This window comes from Panicum virgatum, chromosome 9K (assembly GCF_016808335.1).
Source record: "Panicum virgatum strain AP13 chromosome 9K, P.virgatum_v5, whole genome shotgun sequence".
Classification (NCBI taxonomy): domain Eukaryota; kingdom Viridiplantae; phylum Streptophyta; class Magnoliopsida; order Poales; family Poaceae; genus Panicum; species Panicum virgatum.
This window is the reverse complement of record NC_053144.1, coordinates 31,119,419-31,129,990: the sequence shown is the minus strand read 5'-3', so window position 1 is coordinate 31,129,990 and position 10,572 is coordinate 31,119,419. Positions and strand designations below refer to the sequence as shown.

Here is a 10,572-nt window from a genome sequence, read left to right as displayed (position 1 = left end):
TGCCCAACAAAGATCCGAGCCCGGCGTGGAGGCGGCGCGCGGGTGCCACTCGGAGCAGTTACCACGCCGAGCTGCTACCTCAATCGATGGATCCGGGGGCGCGGTCGACGGATCTGAGCTGCTACCACGCATGGCCTTGTCGGTGCGGTCTCCATCGAGGAGCCAGAGGCCGCAGCGGTGCTTGCGCAAGCTGGCCTGACGCTGGGCCATGATGGTGGCGAAGTGACCCTAGCGCGCGCGCTCTCTCTCTCTCCCCCTACCCCCACCGCTCCCACCACTGTCCCTGCCACTAACCTCCCCTTTTCAGATCTGCGCAGGCCCGTGGCAGAGCAGCAGCAGCAGAGCAGGGGGAGGACCTCGCTGCGGCGCCGTCCCCGCAGTCGTCCATGGACTCGGTGTCGTCGGGGCGCGAGACTACATCGTCGTCGTCGCAGTCCCCTCCCCCAACGAGTGTGAGCTGTTGCTCGCGGCCGCGCAGCAGTCCTCCCAAGGTGAGCGTACGGCGACGAAGAATAAAACTATGACTATATTTTTTTTCCTTTTCCTAGTTCTTCTTCCAAGCGCAGGATAACCCCAAGGGATTGTGGGGTTTTTTTTCTACCAATGGGGGCTTTCCCTTCATTGCCCCCATGGGGGTGGTCCACAGGGTTCATAACTACCCCTCTTACTACGGGGCGTTTACCTAGCCAACACTTAGATCCGGCTCTACCCAAACTTTTTTGGTTCACCCCAACATACCCACTTGTCCGACTATTGCTAAGCAGTTTTGGGATACCAAACGGACCTCCCATATGGTAATCTTAAAGTGGCCAATTTACCCTCTCTTGCAATCAGTTTTGCTACAGCACCTGCTGTTCTAGCTAATTGCCCACCCCTTCCACGTGTGATTTCTATGTTATGTATGGCCGTGCCTAAGGGCATATCGGTTGAAGTAGATTCTTCTTTTTTTCTCAAAAAATCCCTTCCCAAACTGTACAAGCTTCTTCCAAAGCATACAACTTTCTAGATGTATATGACGATCTCTAGATAAATGGATCTTATATGAATCGTATGATGAAGTACTACATGAGTGGATATATAGAAAAGAAATCCAAATCTGCTGAATCGCTCATGTTATGATCTTCTACATCCTAGGTCTCCGCGTTCCGTCATCTGGCTTATGTTCTTCATGTAGCATTCAGATCGAATGGCTCTATGAAATTACGTCGATACTTCCACATATTATGGGTAACGTAGGAGACATCCCTATTTTCACCCGGGGGTCTTAATTACCACTGCTTAGCTTTCAATTCACCTCTGACCATCAAATTAAATGTGAATAACCCATCCTCCTCTCTTTGAAATAAGGGGCGCTTCCGGTTCTGTGCGTGCTTCAAACAATTTTGTCTTCTCCATATTACCATATCTCTAGAGTCAATAATTTTCTATGAGGAACTACTGAACTCAATCACTTGCTGTCATTACTCTACAGTTTTCTGTTGAGGTCTATTCCATAGAGGTAGTCAAATTGGATCAGTGATCAATTTCTAGGTTTCGTCGTAAACCTAATTGGTTAGTTCCAATTACATAAATCAATAGTTCAAACCATACTCAAAGGTAGGGCATTTCCCATTGATATAGGAACTTTTGTACCAGAAACAATAGTATCTCCAATTATAGCTCCTCTGGGATGTAAAATATATCTCTTCTCACCATCCCCATAGTGTATGAGACAAATGTATGCATTTCGATTAGGGTCGTATTCTATGGTTACGATTCTATCAGATATGTCTTTTTGATTCCATCGAAAATTGATTTTACGGTATAAGCGCTTATGACCTCCCCCTCTATGCCTTGCGGTAATGATTCCTCTAGCATTACGATCTTTACCACAACGGTGCCGTCCATGGATCAATTTATTTCGTGGATTGGATTTCACTTGCCTGTCTACGGTTCCCTTACGTGTGCTCGGGATAGGTGTTTTATATAAATGTTTCGCTGTATTATTAAGTATTCTCCTTTAGTTCGTTTCTCTATCTAGAAGTGGAATAGAATAACCCTTAATCCCGTTTGTCTATTGCTGCTACTTCATCTGCTCAAAATGAACTGGCGAGCAATATGAGGAATGCTTTGGATTTCTTGCAACTTTGTTTACAGATGTTAATTCCCTTTGTTATCCGGTTATGTGATGTTCTCATGCAGTATGATAAACTGGTTTCAAATCAAGTGTTCATAGTCAAATTCACCTCCACGAGTAAACTGATTTCAAGTCAAGTTCTCATTGCCAAATTCACCTCCTGATAGACACCTCCGCCGCACCCCACATGTCCTCCTCCGCCATGGTTATTCTAGTCAAAGCCAACTTTGGTTTGCTTGTTTATCTGATGAATCAAAACTAATAATTCTGACTACTATGATCATACAAGAATACCAAATCAGTGGGTTGCTTGCTTGCTTGTGCTTGGTGGAAATGTTTTAGCTTCTTGTCCTATATCAAATCAGTGAGTTTTCAGCCTATGTTTTTCCTGTGCAGCCTATATATTTTCTCAACTATTTCAGATTTTGGAAATCAACTCTGAGGCCGAGGCCGAAGAGGATGGTGCTAATATTGACTTGGACTCACAAAGGAAAGGGAAATGTGTTGTTCTCAAGACACCCATGAGACAAGTAAATAAACTTATCTGAACTGATTTTAGTATCAGTCTAATGTCATGAATGCTCTTCACTTTGTCATTGCCTGTTGATTGAATAATGTGCCTGTGTAATGTACAAGAGATATCTGATAGCTATGCACTTGCCTGTTGAGTGAATAATTGGTTATTACTTCTGACTTATGAAAGATGACAACTGCCCTGGATTGCTTCTGTTACTAGAATACTATTAAGATAATATAGTTGATCTATTTGCTACATGCATCAAAAATAATGTAGGGATCTCTTTTGCTACATGCATCTGTTCATCTCTGAATTTCTATTGCATGAACTTTTTTAGCATGTCCTTTTGCCTGCATTGTCTCTGCTAAATGATAGTAGTAGTGATACTTATATCAAAAGTTGTCTCTCTTCTTTCTGTTAGCATCAAGTCCACTGAGGATATAGCCTTATGTGTTTTCGATTTGTACAGGTATTGATTACTACTGTAGCTGTGTTTGTACTTATATGCGCAGCTGATAAAGCTCCTGAAGAATCCCTTAAGAAGACCATTGAAGTGGATAGGCTGATTAATATGGTGAGTGATGCAAATCCTAGAGAGGTAAATGCGATTTATATCTTCAATCTGCCTTGTAATTAGATGATAGTGCCCTTTTTGAACTATGATTGCTGTCCTAAATTGCAATATAATTCAAACCTCGCACTATACATTGGCCCTGTTTGGAACACGCTAGGATTCTAGCGCGCACATTTCCCGAAAAAATAATCTCAAATGCATGGAGTACTAAATGAAGTCTATTTGCAAAACCTTTTTAGGGATGGGTGTAACTTTTCGCGATGAATCTAATGACGGTAATTAATTGATAATTGGCTACAGTGATGCTACAATAACCATCCTCTAATCACGCGGTCAAAGGCCTCATGAGATTCTTCAGGGTTCCTAGCGCAGGGGTTCTAAAGTTGGTTTTGTAAACTGACTTTATTTAACACCATAATTAGCGATCAAAGTTTCCTAGCACTCACTAGCACAGAGAACCAAACAGGGCATTTTCTTTTGACAAAGACTCACCTATCACTACAAGAAATGTGGTGATCTATGACGAAAATTTTATGACATTTTAATGGAGCGTCACAATTGCACACAATCTATGACGAATTTTAAGGTATGGACCCTAGGCCCAGAAATTTATGACATTTTATTGAATTCGTCATAATTGAGCCCACAAAATATGACATTTTTTTGAATTCGTCATAATTTATCCCACAAAACATGACGTTTTAACATTAATGTCATAAAAATCGTCATAGCTATTTTAACTATATGTTTTGACATTTTCATTTTTAATTCAAGTTTTTTCTTCTCTTATTTGATGCTTACGTGGCAGCCTAGTCAGCGCACACGTGGTCTGCTGAGTGGGGCCCACTTGCGAGCCAAGTCAGCAGCTGCACAAGCTAGTAAAATAAAAAAAATCCGCCTTGCGCGCAAGGCCGGGAGTCGATCCCGCGACCTGCGGCAAGGGCAGGGAAGATGCTTACCACCACGCCACTTGATTGCATGTGGTTGTGTTTAGAACAATATTTTATTTGTAGTTTTGTTGCATAACAGGCAAATGAAAAAGTGACATCCCGTGAGTCATCCCGCGAGTCCGGACGCTGCATCCCGCGGCACCTGCGCCGCCGCTGCATACTGCGTGAGACCGGCGCCGCCGCCGAGGCTCCTCCCCTCCGGCGCGGCCTCCTCTCCGCAGCCTCCTCTCCGCGGCTCTTCCCCTCCGGCGCGCCCTCCCCTCCGCGGCTCCTCCCCTCCAGCGCGCCCTCCCCTCCGCGGCTCCTCCCCTTCGACGCGGCTCGCCGCCACGGCTCGTCCCCTCCGGCACGGCTCGCCGCCACGGCTCGTCCCCTCGGGCACGGCGGCCTTCAATAGCTTGGACACGCTGGAATCATCGATTGGTGGGCACCCGTCTCGTCTTTCCCCTTCCTCGCGTGAGCACCGGCCGGCATCCAAAGGTATGTCAATTTTTTTTCTTGGCTGTGTTGATAGTGCTTATGGATTCATGCAGATTCCTTAATTGGGGTTTTTTTATGCAATGCTTGTCTAGATGGATCGAAGTTGGGTGCGTGGTAAATTATTTTCTCCAGAATACATGGATGGTGTCAAACAATTTATGAGCTTTGTTAAAGGGAAATTCAGTGACAATGTTGAAATTCTATGCCCCTGCAGTAGATGTCTTAATCAGAAGTACCTAGCTCAGGCTCTTGTGAAGAAACACATACTAATGAATGGCATGGACAATAGCTATACTCGATGGATTCATCACGGAGAGGATTTAAATGTGGAAGTTATTGAGCATGTTCCTGCTGGTATTGTGCATTGTAGTCATAATTGGTCCACAGATGGAATAGGTGTGACAGAGGAGGACAGCAATGATATTGATCCTTTGGAAGCATTTTTAGGAGACCTACATACTGCTGCAGCACAGGAAGATAGAGAGGTTGGAGAAAATGAGGATGGTGATACAGAATCTTGTGAGCAAGATACATTTTTTAGAATTGCCATGAAAGAGGCAAAGTGTATGCTCTATCCCGGTTGTACCAAATTTTCGAGGTTCTTGTTTGTGGTAAAGCTGCTTCATATGAAGTCACTATACAGGATAAGCAATTCTGCTTTTACTGCAATATTGAAGCTATTGGCTGAAGCATTCCCAGAATACAATACCCTTCCAAAATCATATAATGAAGCAAAGAGCATTTTAAAGGAATTAGGTCTTGGGTATGAATCCATACATGTGTGCCAGAACAATTGTGTGCTGTTCAGGAACGAATTTGCCAAGTTTGACAATTGCCCCATTTGTAGTCTCTCTAGGTGGAAAGACCCAGAAAGGAAGAAGATTCCAGTGAAAGTGTTGCGTCATTTTCCATTGGTACCGAGGCTGAAAAGGATGTTTGCAACCAAAGAAGCATCAGAACAAGCTCAATGGCACAAGTTGAAGCGGCAACCCAGTGAGAAGGAAATGAGCCACCCAGCTGATGGTGAGGCATGGCAGGATTTTGACCGAGAATATCCAGATTTTGCAGATGATGCAAGAAACCTTAGACTTGGCCTTGCTACTGATGGTTTCAATCCCTTTTCAGAGAAGAACACAAAATACAGCATGTGGCCTGTATTTGTTGTGCCATATAACCTTCCTCCTTGGGCATGCATGCAGGAGTCAAATTTCATGATGGCTCTGCTTATTCCAGGTCCTACATGCCCCGGGAAGGATTTTGATTTATTTCTTGAGCCTCTTATAGATGATTTACTTGAGCTTTGGAATGGGGTCCGTACATATGATGCTATTACTCGGAAAACATTTAAACTTCGTGCTGCAGTTTTGTGGTGCATCCATGATTATCCAGCTTTGAGCACTCTTTCTGGCCGTACCACAAAAGGATATTTTGCATGTATTCATTGTGACAAGCACCCTCTGTCATATGGCCTTAGGAGCAAAATTGGGTATGTTGGGCAGTTCCACCAAACAACTGGCTCCTGTAGCTACCCAGTTTATGTAGAAAAAAAATTGGTAAGTTAGCTATGTTAACATGCACTTTATTTATTATGCTGCTGTCTCATATATAGCTGCTGTACCAAGTCATGTGTACTTATAGCTGTTGTACCAAGTCTACTTGTAGTTGCTGTACCAAGTCATGTCTACTTATAGCTGCTGTACCAAGTCAGTTTAATATGCACTTTATTTATTGTGTTGCTGTCTCATATAAAAAGTTAGTCATGTCTAAGCTTACAGATTTCTAGTTCCATAAGATGCTAGGACCATTAGTTCTTGCTGCACCAATATAAATGTCTACTTGTTGTTCTTCAATTTGTTACTATATTGCTTCAAAATAATGTTTTAGGTGTGACCAAGTATACCACCATGTAAATGTTGTTTGCAGAGAGAAGATGAGTACAAGGATAAAGAACTTGATGCTGTTGATTTGTTTAAGATGTGCCACTACAGCAACAAAAAGAAAGGATACACGCCCACTGTACAATCTGCTATTGTAAGACAACATCTAATTGTGCTTTTCAGATATTCTTATTTCCTAATTTCTTGTGATCATAAACCAGTTTTCTATTGTTTGCTGCTTTCATCTTTGCTAGACTCAAATGGAAAATCAGTTGGCTGCACCAACAGAAGATGGACAACCCAAGTCTGCAACCCAAGTTGTCAGTGCTGTGCTTCATCAAAACACAAAAACCAATCACTTCCTTCGGAATGTGGGCAACCAGGTTGCAAAGCGAAGGACTACACTACAAAATGTTCAAGCAGAATTGGAGGTGGAGAAAAGAACCAATTCTGAGCTTCAGTTGATCGTCAAGAACCAGCGTGAAGAAATGGATGGTTTGAAAAATCAAGTCCAGGGAACAGAACAAGCAAGGATCAAAGACCAAGAGGAGAACCGGAAGAAGCAAGCTGAGTTGGAGAAGAAAATAGAGCTGCTGCTAAGCCAAAATGGACAAAGCTGAGCATATGGTGGTCTGATCTGGTAGCTTTTGGGTGGCCTTCATATTTTGCGGAGTTATCTTGATGAATACTATATTTTGTTGTTGCTGGTTATTTGCCTTGGAAAACTGTATGGCTTCAACTCTAGATTCTGGACAAATGGAACTATCTTTTGCTGAGCATGTGGATTCTGGAATGTTATTATTTTGCTGAGTTGTCATGTGAATTCTAGATAAATCTTGTTATTATGGTTGTGATGTGAATTTTGGATTAATCTTGTTTTGATTAATAATTTTGGGCTGAAATCTTATTAGTTGATTATTAATATTGGGCTGAAATTTTGTGAGCTGATAATTAATTTAGGCCTCAAATCAGGCCCAACTTGGTGGCCCACTTTGAATTCAGCCCATCAATTCATGGGCTGTGTAGCTGATGTCAGCAGCCACGTCATTTGCCACGTCGATTGCCACGTCAGCCTAACTTTCCATGTCAGCAGCCATGTCACCGTTCACGTCAATTTACATGTTATCACTGCCATCCATGTCATCACCATGTCAGTAGCCACGTCATCCTCCATGTCATTAATGTGTGACATGGCAATTGAATCTGTGACGAAAATTATACTGTTCGTGACGTTAATTTTCGTCATAGAAAACGGGCTTGGGCTGGGTTTCCGAGGGCCCGGAGACATACCATGACGATTTCAAAACGTCATGGATTGAGCAATCTATGACGAAAATTTAAGGAACGTCACGAGGTGTGATCTGTGACGCTCAATACATGACGTTATTTGATATCGTCATAGATACTGTTTTATGACGGTTTTTCAGTGATCTATGACGAAATCCAAACGTCATGGATCAACAGATTTTTTGTAGTGTATAGATTTAATCCAATTTGAAAATTACTAGTATGTACTATGCTCAGTTTGAGTTTGCTTCTTGTGTTTCTTGTTCAAAATGTGTAGAGCCAAACTAAGTTTGATCAATTAATTACTTGATGTGTAGAACAAGTTTACAAGTTACAACTAACTTAGACATTATCAGATTGCTTTTAGTCTTCTTACTATTTCATTCTACATGTTTGTACGGTGTTTTGGTAGAATAATAATCTGTAGAGCTTTGATAGCACAATAGCCATTTTGGTAGAACAATAATCTGTAGAGATTTGGTAGAACAGTAGCCATGTTTGCATGCATTATGTTTGAGTAAATGCCTCCAATGTTAAGATTTCACAAGAGCCACTATATTGGTTCTTATGCATATATTTTGGTTGTTACAGCTTATTGACGAGAAGATTCATTGGATGCATGTGGACATGTCAAAAGGAGGACCATTGCATGTGTCAGGACAATGATATAATTTGTCTACTTGTTCGAATCATAAGATGAACTCATGTCTGTATTTGTCTATTTTTGTTGAAATAGCCTTTATTGTTATGATCGATACAGTGGGCTTGAGTATTGGATGATTGGCACTGTATATTCTTTAAAAATAAACTTTGTATATTGTTTTGGGTTGCAATGGTAATTTTGAAAATGGTCTGAAATAGTCCAATTTTGGTTGAATTCAGTGGGCTGGAGAATGTTTGTGCTAAATTAGTGGCCTGCTTTTGATACCGGCCCATTAATAAAATGGGCTCTAATGGTGAGTTGGTGACATCATTGTCCATGTCAGCAAACAAAAAAAATGTCATATCAGCAGCTAAAAAAAAGTGCCATGTCAGCAGCCAAAAAAGCCATGTCAGGCGCCATGTCAGCATTTACATTGGCCACCACGTCGGATGCCACGTGGCATTATCTGTGACAATATCTGTGATGTTTATTTTTATCATAGATATTGGGCTTGGGTTGGGTTAAATGGGCTTCGGGTCGTTTTGTGATGGTTTAGAAACGTCATAGATCGTGCGAATCTGTGACAATTATAGAAATAACGTCACTCGATTTAATCTGTGACGCTCAATCTATGACATTATCTAAAATCATCACGAAATCATCATAGATGTTGTTTTATGATGTTTTTTTAGCAATCTGTGACAATTTTTTTCGTCATAGATTAAATGATTTCTTGTAGTATAAGCAATAGGCAAACTCTAACATGGGTAAGCCATGATAAAGAAATAAGCAAGAATAATATAACTCTCAAGGAAGAAAGGAACATAAGAGAGAAAGAACAAAATAACAAACTAAACTACCCTATGTTAAGTTAGCTGGAGCTTAGGCTAGGTTAGAGAGTTCTAGTACTTCTATTCATAGCAGAGGTTATGTTAGGACATGGTTAGGGCTGCAAGTGCCAGGAAATTGGGATACCGGGGAGAATGTCCCGACTCAGGTACTATTAGGGTCGTTACATCTTTAAATGAACCCCTACACCAAACCCGAACGTCAATCGCAACACTGCTGTTATGACGGACGGACAGGACTGTTACCACCTACCGTCTACCTTAGTCACATCGTGGAGCACGGTCATATCCGAAGGATCCCGCATACCTGAGCACCATGCCCATGTATGAGATCACTATCCTAGCCATACCTGGGTCTTCCACCCTTTAGATGGACAAGTAAAACGCTAGAGCAAGCCCGAAAGCATAACGAATCGATATTCATACCCGGATCATTTGGCCTAACCACATCCTTAGCATAACTCATGAATAACTAGAGAATGGATTGATAAACTATAGAGATAGCATAGCAACCATGACAAAGCTCTATATTATGAATAGAATGCTGACAGTTAGAATACAAAGCCCATACCGAGAGCCGAGGATTTCTCGCCGACTCCGAGGACGTCTTGATTCGCTAAAGAGGAGTACTAGCCTAGCTCCACTAGCCTAAGGGCGAGAGAGAGAGAGAGAGCCTCCTTGGAGAGTGTGGTTCGAAGTGTGTGTGTGTGTGTGTGTGTGTGTGTGTGTGTGTGTGTGTGTGTGTGTGTGTGTGTGTAGAAAAGGCCTATTTATTGTGCTGGAGGCCGGTTCCTGCCAAATGCACATATAGACAGGTGCCTTGGTCGTGACGCCTCCTCAAGATGCACTGGACTGGATTCAGTCCAGTTCGGCTGACCTTGGGGTTCAGTAGAACCCTAGGTGGCGTCTCCCCAGCCCTACCTTCCCTGGCAGGATGACATGTGGGCCCTAAGCCTTATCCTCTTGTGCATATTGCGTGGCGCGCCTGTTTACTCTACCACATGGGTTCTCCTTGTAAGGGTGTGATGTAGGATGTGATCTTCTACGGAGTTTTGTGGTGTCTGCTGCATGTTTTCATTTTATTCCACTCTTGCTCATCTGAAATGATAGAGTCTCCAAAACAACTATGTAGCTAGGTCAGTGATACAAATATGCGAGTAAGGTGTATAGTTTTCCATTATTATTGAGTCTAGTTGACAGTCAAATTTTACACTTAAGGACCATCAACAGAATCCCTAACGTGAGTGACGGTAATTGAATATAAAGGTTAAGGGTCATCT

The 10,572-nt window shown here is 42.3% G+C and overlaps 1 protein-coding gene and 1 pseudogene across 1 annotated transcript; one reads left to right on the top strand and one right to left on the bottom strand.

Moving 5' to 3' along the window:
• Nucleotides 1–289: 289 nt before the first annotated feature.
• On the bottom strand, nt 290–1,999 carry LOC120647944 (annotated as a pseudogene).
• A 2,414-nt stretch (nt 2,000–4,413) lies between these two features.
• On the top strand, nt 4,414–7,324 carry LOC120647943. Its single transcript, XM_039924743.1, has 4 exons — nt 4,414–4,637; nt 4,730–6,190; nt 6,561–6,668; nt 6,769–7,324. Exons 2-4 carry the CDS (start codon nt 4,730–4,732, stop codon nt 7,132–7,134), a joined length of 1,935 nt encoding a protein of 644 aa, XP_039780677.1. The 5' UTR covers nt 4,414–4,637; the 3' UTR covers nt 7,135–7,324.
• Nucleotides 7,325–10,572: the final 3,248 nt, after the last annotated feature.